General features: G+C 59.0%; 2 protein-coding genes across 2 annotated transcripts in view; both read right to left on the bottom strand.

Annotated features, from left to right (window-relative positions):
* Positions 1-22004, bottom strand: part of C1QA (complement C1q A chain) — a 383888-nt gene that overhangs the window by 21754 nt on the left and 340130 nt on the right. The gene's annotated exons all lie outside the window — the stretch shown is intronic.
* The window catches only part of EPHA8 (EPH receptor A8), a 33075-nt gene continuing 20091 nt past the window's right edge, over positions 9021-22004 (bottom strand). Inside the window, exons 5-17 of the mRNA XM_012768676.3 lie at positions 20839-21174; positions 17414-17538; positions 17183-17345; positions 15862-15955; positions 15070-15137; positions 13628-13789; positions 13290-13475; positions 12944-13005; positions 12149-12358; positions 11192-11341; positions 10929-11119; positions 10469-10642; positions 9021-10358 (exon numbers count right to left, since the gene is read on the bottom strand). Of these exons, the coding sequence (XP_012624130.2) occupies positions 10244-10358; positions 10469-10642; positions 10929-11119; positions 11192-11341; positions 12149-12358; positions 12944-13005; positions 13290-13475; positions 13628-13789; positions 15070-15137; positions 15862-15955; positions 17183-17345; positions 17414-17538; positions 20839-21174 (2036 nt within the window). The 3' untranslated portion in view covers positions 9021-10243. The remainder of the gene's footprint in view (positions 10359-10468; positions 10643-10928; positions 11120-11191; positions 11342-12148; positions 12359-12943; positions 13006-13289; positions 13476-13627; positions 13790-15069; positions 15138-15861; positions 15956-17182; positions 17346-17413; positions 17539-20838; positions 21175-22004) is intronic.

Genomic DNA, 22004 nt, shown 5'->3' with positions numbered 1-22004 from the left:
CCAGGGCTGGGAGCTTCTTGTGAACAATGTTTGTAGCCTGCAAAAATCCAGAGGTGGGGGGCCCCAGCCCAGGACCTGGAGGCAGGTGCCCACAGGCACAGCTTCAGCACCAAGGACAGCTCAGCAGCGCTGTGGATCGCAGCTTGTAACCAGCTCTCTCTCTCTCTCTGAGGATACAGCCACCTTCCCCAGACTCCTCCAGCCTCAAACCCAGCAGGACAAGCCTGCAGACTAGGTTGTCTGGTCACAGGATGAAAGTGCTGCATACCAGCTGAATGAATGACTGATCGAGTGTCTTGGTTTTAGCCAGGACAAGTAAGGAAAAATTATGGAGCAAAAGCTCAGACAAGTAAAGGGCCTTTGGGAAGAGCAATTTGGACTTGTAGTTGGAGACAACTACAAGGTCTTAACTGGAGCCTTAGCTGAGCCTCAGTTTCTCCAGCTGTGAAATGGGAAGAAAGATATGCAATATATAATGTATCAAAAGTGCCTGCTATACAATCCTTCTGAGACTTGGCTTTTCTTAATGATAGAGCCAAGAGTATCTGCCTGGCCTGGGAGGGACCCTGGGAGGATCTCGGGGGGAGAATCCAAATGCACATGTTAAGCAGGACTGTGGGGGTCTGCTGAGCACCTGCAGTGGACAATGCGTGTTTGGGATGTCCCCTTGGAGACTCTCACACTGAGGCAAAATGATTCCTACTGTGAGCATCTCAACAGACAGAATTGTCACTGGCAGAGAGACCGGGATGGGGGAGGGAGGGGTGACCACCTTGGCTTGGCATATTGGCATATACACACACCCCTCCCTGCACACACAGGCACACCGCTCACATGCCAAGTCACATGCTGGCCCCTGTCATGGTCATGGAAGCACATACACACCACACACATGCACACTTCCAGTCATGTGTACAATACTATGCCTACACCAATCATACACACACGCACACACACTTGTGTATTTTATATATTCCAGTCACTGGGTTCTACATTAATCTCAGCCACCCTTACCCTCATGGTGTGTACTTCCCCGGCAGAGTCATACTCACGTGAGCACACCTGTATACAGTGGTGCCCCGACGGCCCTCACACACTTGGAGGTAATGCCACATGTACCCTTTTGCCCAGTCACACACCACCACATGCACAAACATGTCTACACAGCCCTCCCAGTCATCTCCTCTCACCTAAGCACAACACCATAGCAACCCCACCCAACGCCCAGTGTCCCGGAGTGCTCTGCCCCAGGAGAAACTGCCCAGATACACATTTAAGGGATGACCTGGGCCCACATCCCCAAGCATCCCCTCCAGCATGTAGCACCTGTGCCCCTCCCCCAGCGAGCCAGGCTGACCAGGTTGGGATCCTGGTTCACCACTCACCAGCTGTGCAACATGGAGCCAGTTACATAACCTCCCCCTGCCTCAGTTTCCCTACTGGAGAGGAGGGGATTGTAATTGCAATTCTCTCATAAGGTTGCTGTGGGGACTGAAAGCCACACGGGGAAAGCCCTTGGCACCGTGTGTCACACAGATAACAGTGCAGTAAATAGTGACTCATTGTTATTAGCAACAATGGGCCAGCCACACGGGCTGCCATTAGAGGCCACACAGACCGCCGTCTCTCACAGCCCCTCTACCCAGTGTGTGTTGGGGGGACGTAATGACTTTTAGCATCAAAGAGGATGTCAGCACTGGGAGGGAGGGGCTGCACCCCCACCCCCGTCCTCAGGTCCTTGGGCTGCCTTGGCCAAGTCTCCGTGAACCTCTTTCCCAGCAGTTCTGACTTCCTGCACCTGAGTCTGTCTCCCCTCCCCCCTCCCCAGCCAAGGCCCCCCAGACCCCTTCTCCCTAGCTTGGGTTCCTGCCACCTCAAAGCAGAAAGGTGCCTTTCTGGTTTGTTTTGGTTTATTTTGCACTGGATGCTGAAACCTTTGTTTTTGGTATTCAGAGGGAAGTTCTTGCGCTAATCTCCCCACTCTAAATGCTCATCACATTTCTCTTAAAGCCACAGGAGCTCCCCCATCCCCATCTTTTATTCATCACCTTCCACTATGCCCAACACAGGAGACATGGAAATGCAAACCCTCCAAGGACTGTGAATTTCATGCCAGCAGCTGACCCTTCCCCAGCCGCCTAGTGGGGGGGGGATGTGGGGGGTCCTAATGAGGTGCCTGGGCAATGGGGCTGTGGCGAGAGAGGCGGCTGGTCCACGGCCTGGGCCACCACCCCAGGGCGGAGTGAGAGACAGAGTAGTGACAGTGGGGGCTTCTCTGGGGACTGGGTCCCTAGACTGCTTGGGCTGCTGCCTTCCTGCGCCCTCAGCCTCACGCACGCTCACCGACAGCCTTGCCCCCACCACCTCCGCGGAGACACCCAGGCACCCCCACTCCAGCAATAGCGACAAACACCAGGCACTGTCCCTTGCCTCTTATCCTTGTCTTATCCTTTAATCCTTATGACAAGCCTATGAGGTAGATGTAAGTAGTGACCCCATGTTACAGATGATGAAATGAGTCTCAAAGAGAAGTGTGATGTCCTCAAGGTCACACAAAAGGGAAGGGTGAAGAAACTGAGCCAGCTATAGCGCAGAAACCTGGGGCCCCAGTAGGGTTATTTGCCTGTGCACTTGTCATTCACTGAATTCCTACTGCGAGCCAGCCCTGGGCCAGGCACTGGGCTTCTCTCACTAAATAGAGACAGTTCCGGCCTATCGGAACTGGACCTAATCAGTCCACAATGAAGGCGAGAGACGTACCATACTACAACATAAGTGCTTGGGTCTATGGGATCTCAGAGAAAGGAGGCATCTAACCCTACATTAGGAGAAGGGTACCAGAGGTTGAGATCTTCAGTGTGACCTGGAATTGGCCAGGGGGCGCAGGGAGGGGAAGAACATTCTCGTAGAAAACACACCAGGCACAGGCATGGAGAGTGCTGAGAGGGTTTACAGGGCTGCAGGTGTTTCCTCCTGGTGGGAGGGTCCCCTGTGGGTTTGCTGGGAAGGAAGGACAGGAGAGGAAGCACGGGGGGTGGGGCCAGATTAAAAATGTTTGCTTGGGGCCTCGGACACCACTCTCCCTGCTTCTGCGTTGCAGGCGTGTTGTCTGTTCTCTCCCAGTGAACCCCCTTGCTGAGCAGGAGCGTTTGGCCAATTTTGCCTGCACCAAGGGGCCCATGGAGTCCCAGGGGGCTTCTGCATTTGCTCAGGGGCCTCCAAAGGGGTCAAAGCTTGCTCCAAAGGGATGAGGTTCTAATGGTGAAAACACAGACATGGTGTCTGATTGAAGGGCACGATGCCCTGTGCCAGAGGATTTCCTTTTGCTCCTTAAACCATTCCTCTGGGAATTTACTGCCTCTCCGTGAGTGGCACCTGCAAGGGTACCCAAGAGCCAGGAGGTGGAAAAGGGTCCAAAGCTGCTTTTGGATGCCCTCCTTTTAATGCACACTATGAGGAATTAGGTGACCCGGGTTCAGACCCAGACTGTGCCTCTGATGTGTGAACTTGAGCAAGTCCTTTTCTCTCTGGGTGAGGCAGGGTTGCTTTAAGAAACAAGGACAGGGAATGAAAAATCGGGTATCTTTAAAGTCCCCTAATTCTATAATAAGAGCAAAGAGAATTATCCCAACAGTCTAGGATTCTGTGATGTGGCTTCTCTGTTCTTTCCAGCTTGGGAACATCATGAGGGCAAAGATGATCGTATTTATTCCAGAATTCACAGAGCCAGGTGTAGGGCCTGTCACAGCAGAGGAGCTCAGTAAATATACACACGTTTGTTCAACAAATACCTACTGAACACAAGTGGGGACTATCCTTGAGCTGCATACTGGGGCTAAAGTACTGGGTAAATTTGATGAGGTGCCTGCCTTTTTAGGACATACTGAATAGTGGGCCAGAAAGCAAACAAGTAAATAAACACCTAAGTGCGATGACTTTAACCGTGGGCAGTAATACAAATACAATAACATCAGGTGACAGGATGCCTCAGGTAGGAGCCCTCTCTGTGGTGGTCACACATGCAGGCTGAACCTTTCGCAGATATGGAAGAACATCCCAGGCAGGGGAGGAGCAAATGCAAAGGCCTGGCAAGTCCAGAAACATAAAAGGAAGCACGTGAGTTGGGGGGAGGATGGTGGGAGGGAGGATGGAGAGCCAGCAGGAGCGGATTATTTGGGGCGTTGTAGGCTGGGGGAGGATTTTAGATGTTATTATAAACTTGATGGGAAGCATTTGGAGGATAGTAATCCCTGATGTAGCGTGATCTGGTTTATGTTTTTAAAAGATCCCTTTAGCTGCTTGTGGAGAACAGATTATGGGGGCGAGAAAGGAGGTCGGGAGGCCAGTGAGGAGGAGAGGGGGTGGTGGCAGGACCAGGCAGAGATGCATGGTGAGATTTGGGGTCCATTTGGATGGCAGCTGACCAGACCTGCTGATCTGTTGCCGCAAAACCAGCCTCACCACTAGAAACCAGCACCATGGACAGCGCCATTTCCCGCGGGGGGGGGCCCCCCATCATTCCAGAAAGTCAGTTCTTTGAGCCTCCTCCCATTTCTGAGATACTGAACTTCCCGGGGCAGCCCACAGAACCCCTCCCTTGTGGTTTTCTTTTTTCTTTACTTTTAATAATTAACAAACTTTTACTTTTTAGAGCGGTTTTAGATTCACAGCAAAATTGAGCAGGGAGTACAGAGAATTCTCATATACTCCCTGTCTCCCTTGTGGTTTTTTAATATTTTTATTTTTAATTATAGAACATTTTGACATACAGGAAAATCAGGAAGTCATGTAACAACCACACATATGCTTACCATCAGGATTAAACAGATATTAACATTTTGCCATATTTGCTTCAGTGTCCTCTCTTTTTAAAAAAGAAAATCAATGAAACATGATACGGTTGTGTTGAACCTGGCATTTATCTGTCCCCTGCATGTTTTTGTACTGTTATTACCTAGTTCTGCATTCAAAACCTGTATATTCTATCATTACATATATTTTAGAAGTTTCTATAAATGGCATAACACTATACATATTCCTTTGCCGTTTATTTTTTCACTCCATGTTATGTTTTGGAGACTTATTCATACTGATACATAATAATGTAGTTTATTCACTTTAACTGTGGTAGATTATTTTATTGCACTTATAAAGCAATTTATCTTTCTGTTTTCCTGCTGAGAGGCAGTTAGGCTCTTCTTTTTCTATTACATGCTAAGGCGCAATGAATATCCTTGGACATGTGTTCTTTTGCACGAGTGGGAGTTTCCCCAGGATGCTATAGAAAACACTGTGTCGCATCCAAGTGACTTTGACCTGCGGGCATGCCCACCCTCCTGCTGTGAATGCTGAAGGCTCATAGCTGCTCCCTTCTTTAGAACTTTCTCGCCCACAAATGTATACCACCCCTGCACCGCCCCATGGGGTAGCCATAGCCAATGACTGGCTGGCGTGGGGCTGCAAAAATATTGGTTCCCTGCCTCAAGGTGGGTCAACTCTGTGAAGTCACTAATACCTCAGAGGTCCCATCGGATCGGATGGAAGCTAATCTCCAACTGAGAACATGTCATTGCTTAGCATTCCCTGCTGCCCAATCTTCCAACCTCTCTCCCTTTGACCTGAGAGCTCTTGTTCAATAAATCACCTGCAGAGAAGTTCCTGTCTCAGGCCCCACTCAGGGAACTGAGCCTAGGACAGGCACACATTAGCGGTGGAGTTGGCTGAGTCATAGATTCATTCATCTTAAAGTTTACAAAGCATTTCCAAATTGCTCTCCAAAGTAGCTGTGCAAATTCACATTCCCATTAGCAGCTTATAAACATTGGTATTTCCCCCACACCACCATCAATACTGGGGTTCTACACTGATCTTGCCAATCAGATTGGCGTAATATTCTATCTCGTATTGTTTTAATTCACATTTCCATGTTTACTGGTGATGTTAACACTTTTTTTTATATCTTATTGGCCTTTCAGATTTTTTCCTCTGTTGTTTGTTCACATCTTTTGCCCACTTTCCTATTGCTTTTGAATGTTTGGGTAAATGAATTCTTTGTAGTTTTTAAAAAAAATTCTTTTGTAGAGGAATTCTCTCTTGGTTACACAGTTTGCAAATATATATGCTCCCAGCCTGTGGCTTTAACAAATCTATTCATATTTTGTCATATGGACGTTCTTGATTTTAATAAAATAAGATTTATCATTATTTCCCTTTATCATTTATGCTTTTTGTGTCTTATTTTCTACTCTGAGATCATAAAACTATTTTCCTCTGTTTTCTTTTAAAAACTTTATTGTTCGCCTTCACATTTACGACTTTAATCAACCTGGGACTCATTTTGTGCATGATTTGAGCAGGGATCCAGTTTTACCTTTTTCCATAGGGGCACTCAATTGCCCAACGTCATCTGTTAACTAGACAATCTTTACTCTGTGTCAGGTTTCATACTCTCACATGTTTGGATCTGTTCCTAGGCAGTATTGTCTCTTCTTTTCATCTGTTAGTCTATTCCTGGGATCAAATCAAGCTATGTTAAAATAATTATTAGAACTTCATACAATTATTGATATCTGGTAGGATGACATGCCCTGTTTCTTCCTAGTCTCTTTCTCAAAATTGCCTTGGCTGTTCTGGGGTCTTTATTATTCCATGTACGTTTTGAGATGACCTTGTCAAGTTTCAGGGAAAACCCTATTGCAGTTTTTATTGGAAAATTGTAGATTAAATTGGAGGTGAATAGCCAACTTGGTGATGGTGAGGTGTTTTTGTTTGTTTATTTTTTGAGACAGGGTCTCACTCTGTTGCCCAGGTTAGAGTGCAGTGGAGCCATCGTAGCTCACTGTGACTCCTCAAACTCTGGGGCTCAAGTGATTCTCCTGCCTCAGCCTCCTGAGTAGGCGGGACTACAGGTGCACACCGTCACACTGGCTAATTTCTAATTTTTTTTTTTTTTTTTTTTTTTTTTTTTAGGGATGGGGTCTTACAATGTTGTCCAGGCTGGTCTTGAACTCCTCACCTCAAGCAATCCTCCCACTTTGGTCTCCCAAAGTGCTGGGATTACAGATGTGAGCCACCATGCCCGGCCTGTGATGGTGAGGTTTGAACATGGTTTGTTTCTCCTCTGGCTGTATTCTTTCTCTCCTCTGCATTCCATGCCTTGCACAGGGGGCTGTCTAGGGAATGAACCTCCAAATCCCTCAATGCCCAGCTGAAATGCTTCCTCCTCCAGGAAGTCCTCTGTGAGAGCTTTGGCTCCACAGGCTCTCTGACCTCCCCTCACTCTTCTGTGTGCCCCATTTCCTGGTCACTGAGCACACTGGGTCTGGTTGAGGAAGCCTAGTCTCTGAGCTCTTGGAGAGAAGGGCTGCCTCTCATTCATCTTCATGTCCCCAGTGGCACCCAGCACACAGTAGGTGTTCAATAGGATCTGACGATTTGTCCATAGGGAAGAGGAACATGTATAATAGTAATAGGTTCTTCCTCGTAGGAAACAACGGATTCATGGGGAGAGGGCTTGGAGATGAGTTTGGAGATTCACAGGAAACGCAGTCAGACAGGCTGAACTTACATGGTAGCTCTGCCATGTGGGACACTAGCCTTTCAGAGCTGCTTTAGCCCATCTGTAACATGACATTCCTAATTTCATAGGGCTGCTGCGATTATTAGTGAGATAACGTGGGAGATGGAGTCAAGGTGTGTTTGTTCCCTGTTCCCACTTTCCTAATTTGAGGGAAGTGCAGGAATGAAGCCTCTTCTCCCAGCTGGGGACCATGCACTTCCTCGTCTCTGAGACTCCAGGGGCGTCTCCCCCAGGTGTCTGAGCCACTGGCTCAAATTGACACAGCTGGCTTCTGCCCTGCTTTGGTCTCCTGTCCACATCCAGCCTGAAGCCCCCACCCTGGCTCCGGCCACTGTGCCCTCTTCCTCAGCGCACAGTGGGTCTTCAGCTCCCTGATGTGACCATGGAGGATGCTCGAACCCTGTCTTCCCTGCCCTGCCCCATGGTTCCCATGTCTCCCAGTGGACCCCTGGGTCCTGAGAACCTTGTTCCCATGAGATGTTCCTTCCTCGTGTGCTCCTCTTCTTCCAGGCGGTGTCTTTCTTCCCCAAGAGCACGCTAGGCAGAGGTGGTGCCCAGCTGCAAGGGACTGGCTCCAGGGTTAAGCACTGTCCGCCCCTCTTGGAAGAAAGGATCTGGGGCCTGCAGGTGCCTCCTAGCAGAGCACGGGCTTTGGAGTCAGGTAGACCTGTGTTCTGGCTCATCCCCCACCCATCCTTGACTTTCTGCAAGTTGACCTCTAGGAGACTTAGCTTCCCCATATGTAAAATGGGTGCACGAATCCCACCCCTGGGGACAAATGAGAAAAACAGAGGTAAAAACAATGGAATGCATACAGTAGGTGCTCAGCACAGAGTTGCTCCTTCCCCACCAGATGTCAAGGTTGTAGAGATGAGAAAAAAAATGGGGAACACAGGCAAAGATGAGGCAGAATTTATTCTCATTGTGGGTAAGTCCAAGACTCAGGGTGGAGACCACAGAGAGGCAGGCCCTGGGGACCCCGAGAGGGACCCCACACTGGGGGCAGGGGCCACACTTTTGCAAGTGCCAGGCCCACCGTGCCCCGCAACAGTGAGGATCCAGAGCCCAGAGACCGGGTGAGCATGGGTGGGGAGGAAGACAGGGTCGCCCCCGTCGTGTCCTGCCCAAGTTTCCGACTTCCATAGGAAGGAAGAGCAGCTCGGCCACAGAGAAACATAATATTCAGAGGTGGAGAGAGCTGGCCGCGGCACCTGGGCGGGGCTGACGCCCCGAATTATTGCAGGAGGGAGGGGCTCAGTGCTGGTGTGTCCGCGGGTCGCTGTGCTGGCTGTGGGGCTGGGGCTGGGGGCTGAGCTGGCCCCTTCCTCTGGGGCTGGCAGGTGGCACCCGATGGGGGTGCCTTGAACCACCTGCCAAACTGCCCCTGGGATGGGGCTTTCTCACCCTGGGTGCTTTTTATGTGCTTTGAAGACCATTTTTGCATTGTCAGGAGTGAGGAAAAAATATTCTGACATGGTAGAAAAAAGATATTTACATACCCTGGTGGGCCGTAAGGGGGAGGGTCCGTCTGTGAGGGGGAGGGGCTTCCCAGGCGCCCTGTCCCCGCGGTGGTCCGGGTGGGGTGGTGTGTGGGGAGAAGAGCCCTGGGCTGGGAGGCAGGAGGCCCCAACTCTCACCCTTGGTTGCCATGTGACCTGGACAAGGCACGCCCCCTCCAGGCCTCAGTCTCCCCAATGGTACAGGAAGGGATGGAGGCGGGCTGAGAAGCTGGGACCTCATGGTGTGTGATCCCAGGCATGGCCGGGGGTGGCGCAGGGCTGGGCAGGGAAAGGTTGGCAAAGGGACTTCCAAGTGAGGAGGCCTGGGCCGTCGGGGGAAGGCAGCAGAGACGAGAGGGTCCCGCCGAGGGCGTCTGTGTGCTCTGCCGTGACGCCTACACGGAAGGTGGCCAGTGGGACTGGCCGGAAACCCTGTTTTCCTGTTGAAGCAGCGGTGGGGGCCGGGCGGAGGCTGCAGGTGGCCCCCGGCTCGAGGGAGGACCCAGACCTGAGATACAGCCAGGGTGGGCTCACCCAGGCAGAGACGAGGTGGGCCTGGTGCTGGTGCGGTTCGGAAGTGGCCCCGGCTCCAGCCTCCAGGTGTGGGGGTGGCAGGCGTGACCCTCTCCCAGGCTCCGTTGGTGTTGGGACCTGGGTGGCATCACGCTGAGTTCCCTGCTCACATGCTATGACATGTCATCCATGGTCACTCATATGTGCCCCAGCCGTAATGGATAAGCACACGTGTCATAACATGCACATACCCATTCTGGGACCGGACTGTGTGGACACACAGGCGTGATCACCTGTCGTTCACATGGGCTCCCAGGACCTCACGAGAACACACTCCCCACAGCACGCATGCACACACACACGTGCGCGTGCACACATGTGCACAGAAGCAGGTGAACGAAGTCTCTGTTGACTCAGTGGTGTGGAGCACAGGTGTCCAGCCACGCTGGGCACCAAAGTCCCCTTCCTGCAGGCTGACCCCCGATGACTCCGGGTCCCTGGCGGAGCCTTCAGCCCCGAGCGCCTGCAAGGAGGGCGGCCCGGGACGAGGGGCAGAGGCCTGGGGCTTCCCCGGCCACCGCCAGCCCTGCAAGTCCTCTGACAGCGGCGTGACCTGGGGCTGGCTCGGTTGCTGCTCAGGCCCTGCCCCAGATCAGAGGTGCCGGTGGGGCCCCTGGGTGCTGGTCAGCTGGGCCCGCATGGTCTGGATGCTGCCCAGGATCTTCTTCTGGTGGCCCATGAGGGTGATGCCCAGCGCACGCACGTCCCTGTGGAGGAAGGTGGCGCTGGCCAGGCGGCCCGCGAGGCCGGGCCATGCCCTCCCCTGGAGCTGCCTCTGGCTCGTGCCCCACCCCAGGGCCCCGCTGCCCGCACTCACTGGGCGTTCATGCGCAGCACCATGCCCAGGGAGGAGTAGCCGCCGGCAGCGAAGTGGTCTCGGTAGCGGCCCATGCGGATGGAGTCCAGCCAGTCCCCCACAGTGAGGCCCCCGCCGCTGCCCCCGCCCCCTCGGAGGTCAAAGCAGCTGCGGGCGAAGGCAGGGGCTGGGCACCTGCAGCACAGGGGCTCTGGTGAGCGGCCGTCCTTGGGGTCGCCGGCACTAGCCATCCTCAGCCTCCGCCCAGGCAGCCAGACGGGGCAGTGGGCAGAGCAGGGGTCCGAGGGACAGAGCCCGGAAGGAGCGGGTGAGGAAGGGGCGAGGCGGGGTCTGGTCCAGGGGTCGGGGCAGGGCCGTCCCAGGGCCTGGATTAAGTTGGGGCGTGTCTGGGGCAGGGCGGAGTCTGGGGCGACGCTGGGAGCAGCCTGGCCGCAGTGGAGCCGGGGCGGGCGCGAGGCACCTGCTGACAGTGGCCGTGGCCCTGAGACTCTCGGGGCTGCGGACCAGCGCGTCGAGGACGCTGACGATCTGGGAGAAGCGGGGCCGCTGGGCCCGGTCCTTGTGCCAGCAGTCGAGCATGAGCTGGTGCAGGGCGCGGGGGCAGCCCATGGGCGCAGGCAGGCGGTAGCCCTCCTCCACGGAGCTGATGACCTGCGGAGGCACAGCGCTGGCCCGGCCGCCCCTCCCCGCGGGCCCCACCGCGCCGCCCCAGCCCCCACTCACGTCGCGGTTGGTCATGTTCCAGTAGGGCCGCTCCCCGTAGGCCAGCACTTCCCACATGACCACGCCGAAGCTCCACACGTCGCTGGCCGAGGAGAAGGTGCGGAAGGCAATGGCCTCGGGGGCCGTCCAGCGGATGGGGATCTTCCCTCCCTGAGACGGCCACGGAAGTGCTGAGGGCTGCCCGGACCTGGCAGGCCTCGGCCCGGGCTCCTCCCCAGCCCGAGTCAGGCAGTGGCTTGGGGCCCGTTTCCCCTTCCGAGAGCCCCTGTCCCGGTGGGGACACCTGCCCCACAGAGCCGCCGCGGAGGCGGATCGGAGGGAAGGGGGCCGGGTGCCTGGCGCACCGTGGCTGCTCGGCACGTGGCCGTCAACAGGCCGATACCCGTGCAGGGCGGCAGCTCAGGGAACGTGGCCTGGTAGCTTCCTGACTCTTCCTCTCCCTCCTCTTGTTTTTCTTTTCCGTCTCAAAATTCTCCCTTGTGTAAAACTGTCCTCAAAGGTTCAGTGGGAGAGACCCGGAGGGAGGCTGTGACTGCCAGCGTGGGGCAGAGCCCGTCGGGCAGCCCCTAAGGGAGCCCTAGAGAAGCCCTGATCTCCATGGAACACGTTTGAAAACGGCCAGTTTGGAGCCAAACTTTAGCGACAGATGCGGAGTCTGTGTGATTGAGAGATTCCAACCCGCCCAACGTCCCCCAGGGAGTGAATGGCAGTGGGGGCCCTCCCCGGGGCTCCCCCAGGGAGGATCCACTGGGATCGGGAACGGCAGGCGAGGCTGTTACCCCTCTTTTCCCAGGGAAGGGACTGGGTGGGGAGAGGAGACTGGGCGCCAGGTTGGGGGCACCCGACACTGCCAACTTCGCCCAACCCCCTGGGGACGAGACCTCGGCCCTGGGTCTCGGGGCCCCCGGGGGCCTCCTCACCCCGCCCCGGCCGGCGGGCAGGGGTGTGGCCACGCACCGTGGTGGTGTAGGCGGCATCCGGGTCGTCCTCCAGCACCCGCGACAGCCCGAAGTCGGACACCTTGCAGACCAGGTTGCCGTCCACCAGGACGTTGCGTGCGGCCAGGTCGCGGTGGATGTAGCCCAGGTCTGAGAGGTAGCGCATGCCGGCGCCCACGCCCCTGAGCATGCCCACCAGCTGCATGATGGTGAACTGCCCGTCGTGGGTCTGCAGAGGGAGGGACGGGCTTGGGCTTAGGGCGCCCAGCGAGGCGCCTGGGCCAAGGACGGGACCCTTCCCAGCCGCACTCGCGGCGCTGGAGAGCTGAGCTGGCCTCGGCAGCTTGCAAAGTGCTCCCCCTGCCATGAAGCACCTGGCAGTCTAAGGTGGATTCTCTTGGCCCCGTTTACACTCACAGCAACCTGGGAGGCAGGCGGGGCAGCAGCGATCCTTACCCCGGTGGTGGAAGGAGAGATGGAGGCCCAGGAGGTTGGGCGGGGTGCCCGAGAGCGCCCAGCACAGACAGGAGCTGGGGACCCAGCCGTTCCCGCCACCCCCTCGTGCCCCCGGCAGGGCGGGGCCTGGCCCCTCGGAGCCCCCCTTGGCCTGCGTGCAGGGCAGCAGGACCCCGCAGAGCAGAGGCTGCGAGGCAGTCAGACTGGCTGTCCTGAAGACCCCCTCCCTAGACCTGCGGCCCCTTCCCCAGGCCTGCTGGGTGCAAGCTGGGCAGGGGTTGGGGGCTTCGGGCCGAGTCCCAGCACCCAGACTGAACTTCCCTCCCGCAGCCCAGGGCACGGCCGGGCAGACACGCACCCTCAGGAAGGCGTCCAGAGAGCCGTTCTCCATGTACTCGGTCACGATCATGGCCAGGCGGCCTGGGGAAGGGCGGGGGAGAGGGGCTCTTGGTGGGGGTCGGGGCTGCTGATCAGACCCCCCAGGAGCAAGCCCCCACCCCAGGATCTGGGCCAGCACTGAGGATCCCCGGGTGCCTAGGGTTCCTTCCTGCTGGATCCCTGGCCCTGGGCACCCCCAGAGTCACCCGGGCACCTGAGCCCAGGGGACGGGGCCAGGGCAGAGCAGAGTGAACCAGGGGATGGACCTGGAGCCCCGTCCGGGCAGGAGGGCCTGCAGGGTAAGGCTGTCTTTGCCTGGCACCTACCTCGGGTGACAACACCCTCGAGGCGGATGATGTTAGGGTGGTCGAACTGCCCCATGATGGACGCCTCACTCAGGAAGTCCCGCCGCTGCCTCTCCGTGTAGCCAGCCTTGAGGGCCTTGATGGCCACGGGCACGTCCCGCTGCCCCGGCACCTGCAGCCGCCCGTAGCAGACCTCCCCGGACTCTCCTGCAGACCCCAGAGCGGGGGGCGGGGGAGGGCAGTGGGACCCTCCTCCCCCGCCAGACCCCCACCCGGGGCCGGCCAGGGCCTCCGTCTCCCCTTCCTCCCCCGGTGCCCTCCTGCCCCTGTGCGGACCCCCCTCGCCCCCCGGGGCTCACCAGAGCCGATGATTTTCTCGATGTGGATCCTGGAGGCCTCGATCTCTCGGGTGAAACCGCGGCCCGCCCGGCCCGGCTCCTCGTAGTTGTGGGGTTCTGCGTAGAACTGGGGCTCTGGCAGCTTCCCCGGGGGGTGGTGCAGGGGCAGGAAGACAGGGGGTGCTAGGGCCAAGGGGGGTCCTTCAGTGGGGTCCGGGAGGAACATCTCTCTCCCGGCATTCCCTGGACCTGGGGTGGGTCTGGGGGAGGGGGAGGGGTGTCTCCGGGAATCTCTGGATGTGGGGGCAGACAGTAGGGGCCCCATCGGTGTGTGCCCAGTGAAAGTGGGGTCTCTGTGGAGTAGCTCTGGGGTCTCTATCGGGCTGTGGAGTCTCCAGTGAGTTCTGAGCATGTCTGTCATTTTCTGGGGTCACTTCTAGAGTCCCTGAGGTCTTTCTACATTGTTCTGGGGTGGGGATGGGGCAAAAAAAAGAATTTTCACCACAAGTGTCCCCTTGGACTGACTGAACACAGTTCCCTGGAAGACTGTGTTAAGAAGGATTCTGAGGCTGCGCTCAGGCCCAGTGGGAATGAGCGCCAGGACTGACGCTGACGTCTGCCTGGGCATAGGAGTGGGGTGTGGAGGTGGCACCCCCAGATGTGCCTTGGGGTCTCTACAGAATTTCCTGGGGTCTCTACAGAATCCTGAAAATCTCTCTGCAGTAGCAGTCCTTGTCCATGAGTACATGAACCCCCCGAAGGGGGTTTGCGTGTGCACATTCGTGCATCCCCGGGAGAGGGTCTCTGTGAGCCCGAGCGAGGTGACAGCACTGCCCCCCGGGAGAGGGTCTCTGGCATCCCCAGGGAGGTCTGCGAGCCCGAGCGAGGTGACAGCACTGCCCCCCGGGAGAGGGTCTCTGGCATCCCCAGGGAGTCTGCGAGCCCGAGGGAGGTGACAGCACTGACCCCCGGGAGAGGGTCTCTGGCATCCCCAGGGAGTCTGCGAGCCCGAGGGAGGTGACAGCACTGCCCCCCGGGAGAGGGTCTCTGGCATCCCCAGGGAGTCTGCGAGCCCGAGCGAGGTGACAGCACTGCCCCCGGGTGCCGGGTCCCCTAACCTGCCATGCACTCTGTCCTGCTTGGACACATTCACGACAAAGCAGTGACTTCAGTGACACACTGTACTCATCTTTGGAATGAGATTCTCTCCTCTCACATTTATACCCATGTGAATTACGCACACTCCATAGTACATTTTAAAAATGTGAGTGAACTGTATTACTTTAAATATCTAAAATATCCTTTAAATATCTAAAATATCTAAAATATCAGAGACATCCTGTCTCTGGGGCTCTGGTCTCTTCTGCGGCCACCTTTCTCCTTCCCGCCTGTGCCACCCCCAGTCCAGCACGGGTCCCACCTGGCCGCCTCTTTGCCCCCAGGTCCCTGGGCCCTGCACTCACCCTGCCCGTTCTGATAGTGCATCTTCTCCTCGTCCGAGTCCTGGAAGGCCTTGCTGTAGCCACAGTGCCTGCGGAGGGGCCACCGCGCTGCCTGGGGCCAGCCCAGCCCCAGCCCGGCCCGTCCCCTCCACTCCCCTCCCCGGCAGGTCGGCTCCTGCCCCGCCTGGAGTCTGCAGGGGAGGCCCGGCCTCAGGCTCTCAACCCAGCTGACTTGTGACAGCCGTGACAGTCACAAGCATTTTGTGAGCTACAAAATGCCCCCAGTCCACCTGATCCTCACAGCAAAGCCGTGAGCCCCGCGTTCCATGAAACCACCTCAGGGGGCGCGGGGGTGGGGCCGCAGCTGCCATCTTCGCTGCGTGACCTCAGCAAGCCCCTTCCCCGGGCCTCGGTCTCCCGTCTGAGGGATGACCCTCCCATTCTCGCAGTCTGGGACCCTAAGCCGGCGCTCGGCACACTAGCCCGCATCCGCCTCCCTCCAGGATGGAGGGGAAAGGAGCAGGTGACTGCGTACATCTTCAGCTTGACCGACCTGGGTTCATGTCCCAGCTCGGGCATCTGTCAGCTGTGTGACTTGGGCAAGTGGCCTGACCTCTCTGATCCCCAATTTACTTTCCTACAAAACGAGGTCAGAATCTTTAAATCACTGAAGTGTCATTAGGTTAAGCGAGATGGTGTATCTGTGAGTGAGCCAGCCCCAGGCACGTGGGGACCACCGGCTCGGTGGGGCTGGGGGCAGACAGGGGGCACAGCACGCTTAGGAGGACTGGGGGACTGGGCCAGGCCACCCACCTCTTCTTACAGATGAGCAGCAGCAGAAGCACCACCAGGCCCGTGATGAGCGTCAGGCAGATCCAGACGATGGTCCGGGTGTCGTAGCGGGGCCCTGCAGCGGGAAGCCGGGGTGGGGGACCAGGCTCTCAGCTCTGGCCTCAGGCCCAGAGTCTGGCAGCCTTACTGGCCCGTCTGGGCGCCCTGAGGCCTGGTGGGCAGCCCCCTTAGCCACCGCCAGCCCAGTGTCAGGGCGCAGGCCATCTCCTCCCCTGCTCCTACCTGCCCTCTACTGAGCTTCCCCTCAAGAGCCTGCTGCCCTGGGCGGCCTGGCTTCCCAACGCTGGTGCCACTGCTTCCTGGGACCGTGTGACATGGAGAGTCACGTCACTTCTCGGAGCCAAGCACAGATGAGCATAAAAATGCCTGTCCTTCTTGTTACTCTGACAGTGACAAGGCTGAGTGTGCTGACAGCTGGACACTCAAGCCTCGGTGAGCCCTCCCCACATCCCTTCCAGGGAGGCCAAGCGCTACCTTCAGTTTTCAGAGGAGAGAACAGATAACTCAAGGAGTTTACCCAAGGCCACACAGTAATGAGATTGGAGGGGCACATCCGGGCAGTCTCAAGGTGGCGCCAGGCCTGTGAGCACTCGAGACACAGGTGGCAAGGGGGTGCCGGGAGGGGTGGCTGTAATCTGTCCAGCACCGGCACGTGGCAGGGGCCACGCACAGATGAGACCCCGACTGGCTGTCTGAGCAGGGGAGAGTGGCAGGGACAGCCTCTAAGTCGGCATTCCCCAAACAGGAAAGTGCCTTGGGGTCCCCCACATCGCTGCGCACCCAGCCTCAGCACTTCTCGGGGGCTGGGGCAGGGCCTGAGAATGAGCATTGCTGGCGTGTGCCCAGGGCTGCTGCTGGAGACACTGGGGAAGGCGCCTGGAATTTGTCCCCAACTGACCAGGTTCAAATCTTGCTTTGCTGGGCAACCGCGGGCAAATCGCTTTGTTGCTCCGACCCTCATTTGGGGACGTGGACAAACCGCTCGCTAGTGTCGGCTCTGGGACGATCACGAGGCTATTCTGCCGTGACGGGAATCGGGGCCTGCAAGTCACACTGATGCCTGGCAAGAGCCAGCAGGTGACAGGGTGCTGCTGGCCCTGGTGCCCTGGCAAGTGACTTCCCCCCTGAGCCTCTGCTTGCCACCTGCAACCATGCCACCAACAGCCCCGCAGGACAGCGAGAGTGGAAATCCTGGCCTGCACCAGCTCGGCGGGTGCCAGTCCCCTCCTCGGCCCGGCCTGGGCTGGGTGCGGAACCCGCCCTCCCTGCTCCCGGCACTCACGGGGTTTCCCAGTCTCCACCTCCATGGCCTGGCTGAAGCGGCCGCAGCCTGCCGAGGTTCGCGCGCGGACCTGGAACACGTAGCGCGTGCCCGGCTTGAGGCCGGAGATGGTGGCTCTGGTGGTGACGGCCTTGAGGGTGGAGTAGCTCTGCATCTCCTTGTCCTGCAGGGGAGGGTGGTCAGCGGGCCCGGCCCCCAGCCCCGCCCAGGCCCCAGCCCGCCCGCGGGTACCTTCTCGTAGTACTTGATCTCGTACTCCAGGATGATGCCGTTGGGCTGCTCCGGCTCCTGCCACAGCAGCGAGACGCTGGTCTGGCCCGCCCGCTCCTGCCGGATCGCCACCACCTGCGACGGGGCTGGGGAGGCCGCCCCGTCAGACCCGCAGTGGGGCGAGGACCGGCGGCCGCCCACCCACCCCTCCCAGGCCCTGCCCGGGACCCTGTCCTGCCCCGGCCCCCGGAGAGCAGCACCCCACCTCTGTCCTGGCAAATCGCTGGCTGCCAGCCGGGTCAGCACCCGGGGTCACCTGGCCCAGCCAGACGGAGCCGGGCCTGGGTCTCGTGCTCAGAGTGCTGGAGCAAGGAGGGAAGGACAGAGGGAGGGGCGAGAATGGAGGAAGCGGCCCCCCTGCCTGGGTTTGGAGGGGACGGCCGGGACAGCTCTGGGTTCCCAGGGAAGGTGGGCTGAGCCCCGGGGCCATCCGAGGTCAGGTATCCTTCCAGTCAGTCACACTAGGTCACTGGGCTCCCTCGCTGACCGACTCACCTATCCCTTCATCCACCCCTCCCTCCCAGTTACCCCGAGGTGAGTCTGCGGGGAGGTGCCGGGTACAGACACAGCCACAGCCGAGCGGAGGGACCTGCCCCTCCAGCCCGCAGGCCTCCCGTCCCTCTGCTCCGCCCAGTCCCACTCTGCCCCGCTCCCCCACACCCCACCTGCCCCGCGTGGCCGGTTCTTCCCTCGTGTCTGGGCATCCTGTCTCCCCAGCTGGCCTGGGAGCTCCCTGAAGGCAGGAGCTGCACACAGTAGGTGCCTAATAAATACTGTGGGATGACTCTGACATGAAAGTTAACAAGCAGCTCCAGAGTGGGGTGGAAGGGTGTGGCCAGCCTGGGAACCAGGTGTGGGCTCAGGCCTCGGCCCCTCTCCTGCCAGCTGGGACCTGGGTGAGTCGGCGGCGGCTCTGGGCATTGGTGCCCTCAGCTGTAAAGGGAGGCTGGTGGGCACCACCTGCCAGGGCAAGGTGAGGGTTCATGAGGCCACTGTACGAGGGACACACAGGGAGTGTCTCTTAAAAACCAGGGGTGTCCCGAGGCGGGAGGTGCTGCAGGGGTGGGGCAGAGAGACCAGGGCTCAAGGCGAGGGAATGGGCTGCGCTTCCCGGAGGGCTCCAGGAGGAGGTGGCTGTGGAGGGAGGGGCCGAGGGGCAGGCAGGAGGGACACAGTCCTCCCCATTGGCTCTGCCCCTGGGCCCCATCCCAGAGCTGTGGGCTTCCACTCCATCCTCCCCCGAGGAGGCACCGGGCTAGGACCAGGGGACACTGCAGGGCCCAAGACAGCCCTCAGGGAGCCATGGGCTAGGAAGGGGGACAGGCAGGAAGCGAGAAAACCAACCGGCAGGGCAGGATCGTTGCAGGTTGTTCTAGTGCCAGGCAGGCAGACGGAAGGTGTGGTGCTGGAAGGGACCTCAGGCAGGACTGGGAGGGCACAGGGTTGTTTTAGCCGGGTGGTCAGGGTGGCCTCCCAGGGCAGAGGGACCAGCCTCAGAACGTCAGGGGGCAGAGCGAGTCATGGGAAGGGAGAAGCAAGGTGAAGACCCAGCGGCAGGGAAGGGCTCGGGTGCCCAAGGACGAGGACCAGAGGCCAGCACGGCTGGAAGGGCGAGAGCCAGCACAGCAGAGGACGGGGCGTGGCTGGAGGGTGGCAGGAGCGAGGTCCTGGGCCCACCCGGGGCCTGAGGGTCCGGCCGCAGGTGTGCTCAGCCTGAGCTGTTAAAGGGTCAAGGCCCAAACCCAGCCCCATCTCGCGCAGATTTCTGACGCTAGCTCGGAAACAGTGCGGAGAGCGACCCTCGGGGGCAAGGTGGGAGGGGCTCCTGTGGCCGTTAGGTGACAAGTGATGGCGTGCATGGTGGGGGGCTGAGGGTGACGGGGTGGTTTTGAAGGGAGGCCCCGTGGGACTCGCTGGTGGATGGGTGTGGAATGTCAGAGTCAGGGTGACAGCCTGGGTTTGGGGCTTCAGTGACCCAGCGGTCGGGGTGCCAGGTGCTGGGCGGGGGCTCCGGGGGAGGGGCAGGTGTGGGGGTGCTGTCTGTCTCTCACACGCCCGAGCAGAGATGGGCGTGGGCGGCTGGAGCCCGGGGAGAGGTCTGCGTGGTGACAGCGTGAAGGATGGAACTCAAAGCCGCCGGCCCTGACCAGGCCACGCAGAAGAGGCTGGCCTTGGCGCACAGGAAGGAGGAGGGCCGGGGCGCACGGGCACCCCAGCCCCGAGAGGTGTGTGAGGAGGGGCCGCAGGGACGCAGGCCAGGCCAGGCGGGGGAGGGAGAATGGGGAGTCTCGGGCGTGGCTGCAAGAGAAAGGTGCTCCACGGCCGAGAGAGCCGGGGCAGAAGCGCCCAGTGGACGTGGGCACGCGGGGTGTCAGTTCCCGCAGAGAGGGGAGGAAATAGGCCAGGGAGGAGAGGGGCGGGCGTGGTGGGCACGGCCGGCTCTTCCGAGAGGATTTTATGGGAAGAGAAACAACAGGCTGGGAGGGAATGCAGGGTCGAGGGAGGGGCGGGTGGGGGGGCTCGCAGGTCTCCTCACTGTTTCGCCAGCACCTAGCACAGCACTGGGCGTTTAGTGGGTGCCCCACAAATGCCGCTGGACAGGGAGGCTCCTGCGTGGACGGAGCCCTGGCCCAGCGAGGGGGGCTGCCCTGGATTCAGAGCTGGGGGCGGGGGCTTCACTGGGGTGTGGGGAGGCCCTGGGCTGGACGCCTGGCTCTGCCACTTCCTGGGCAGCTCTCTGGCCTGGGTCTCTTCCTCTGTGACATGGTGGGAACAGTGTCAGGGCTGCGCGGTGCTGGGAGGAGACAGCAGGTAGGAGCCCGGGGGTCACAGACACACTCGAAGGTGGCCGTTAACAGGAAGGTGCCCCTGGCGGGCTCTCGGGTCAGGCAGGACCCCCCAGAGTCTGAAAAGGAGGAGGTTCCAGGGGCTGAATCCAGCCCACTGGCTGGCTGGAAACAGACAAATGGCTGTGCTCCAAGCCAGTGTGACCAAACCCGTCCCAGGGGCAGCAGTGGCAGCTGTTCTGGAAAATGATCATCAGAGTAATTTTATTTTGTAATGACATTTATTGAGCATTTACCCTGGGCCAGGTGCTGGGCTAGGCACTTTCATTCCTAAGGCCGGCACTGCTACTCCCATCGCACCAAGGAGGAGTCGGGCCAGACGGGGAAGTTCTGGAAGCTGGGCTTATGGCGCCACGCTAGCGTGCCTTCAGATTCCTCCCGCTTACAGAGCATGCTCCGCTCTCCTAGGGCATGACGCGCCTCTGGCTCTGGGTGCTGGTGGGGAGGGCAGGGCCCGCCAGCCAGGCACTTGCCCGAGGCCCTCAGCCCTCAGACCCCGGTGGGCGCGGGCGGGGGCTGGGCACGGAGCTCTCCGCCTACCTGCCTGGTTCGTGGTGATGTTGACGACGGCAGCCTGGCGGGGCTCGGGGCTCAGGTGGGACACGCCATTGACGGCCTCGATCCGGAAGGAGTAGTTCATGTGCGCCAGCAGGTTGGCCACCAGAAGGCTGGCCTGCACCAGGCTCGTCTGCTGGGGCACGAAGCGGGTGCCGCTGCCACACGCCTCGCAGTGGCTCAGGGCCCAGGGGCAGCGGCGGCACACGGCGTTGTAGGTGATGTCGCTGCGGCCGCCCGGGTCCAGCGGAGGGGCCCACTCGAGAGTCACCGACGTCCCATTCACGCTGGAGATCAGGTTTATCGGTGCCGACGGAGGCCCTGGAGGCAGAGGGTGAGAGGTGGGGTGGAGCCTGGCCCAGCCTCCCCACTGTCCGACCCGGGGTTACCCAAGCGAAAGGCTCCCCGTCACATTTAGGGGTCCTTAAGGATAGGGTCACATCTGTCCTCGGGATGCTCCCCGAGGGCAGAGGTTGTGTCCCTGTGACCACAGAAACCCAAGCGCCCCGCCCCCGCCCACGCAGGACACAGGGATTCCGGGTCTGTGCTTCCCAAGTTCTCAGCCCGCGCAGGAGAGATGCACGGTCCTGGGGCACCCACAGCAGCCACCTGCTGGTGAAGTGACCCAGTCACTGGCAGCCACATCCATTCCTTAACCTGCGTGCCGGATTTAATGTAAATGCCACTGAGCACTCACGGAGGGTCAAGTGGAACCCCAGGCAGCCCGCCACGCGTCCCCACGGCTGTGTGTGCCCAGCAACCCCTCCCCCACCCCTGGAACGGGGCCCCCAGTCTGGGCGGCACAAAGACTCTGGGGGGGAGGAGCCCCTTTGTTGAGCAGGCCGGGGGCAGGGCTGGGGGTGGCACTTGGTTTGAGGCAGGAGGACATGGGGGACTGTGTGGACCCCTGGCCTCAGAATTCCAGCTCCCAGAACCCAGGCGGGAATCTTAGATCTTCAGAAAATGCAACTGCAGGAGCTCAGAATCACAAAGAATCTTGCCATCCGAAGAGGAGAGAATTTTAAAATCTGAAGGGTCTGGAATACTAAAAACCTAGTCCTTTTCAGTCTTGAGCTTTCTAGACCTTAAGGCGCTGAATTGTGGGTTTGGAAAGAAAACCAGAGTCCAGCCAGCTTTGTGCAAGTGTCGTG

This window comes from Microcebus murinus, chromosome 2 (assembly GCF_040939455.1).
Source record: "Microcebus murinus isolate Inina chromosome 2, M.murinus_Inina_mat1.0, whole genome shotgun sequence".
Lineage (NCBI taxonomy): Eukaryota > Metazoa > Chordata > Mammalia > Primates > Cheirogaleidae > Microcebus > Microcebus murinus.
The sequence above is the reverse complement of the archived record's forward strand: the minus strand, read 5'-3'. Positions and strand labels throughout refer to the sequence as shown.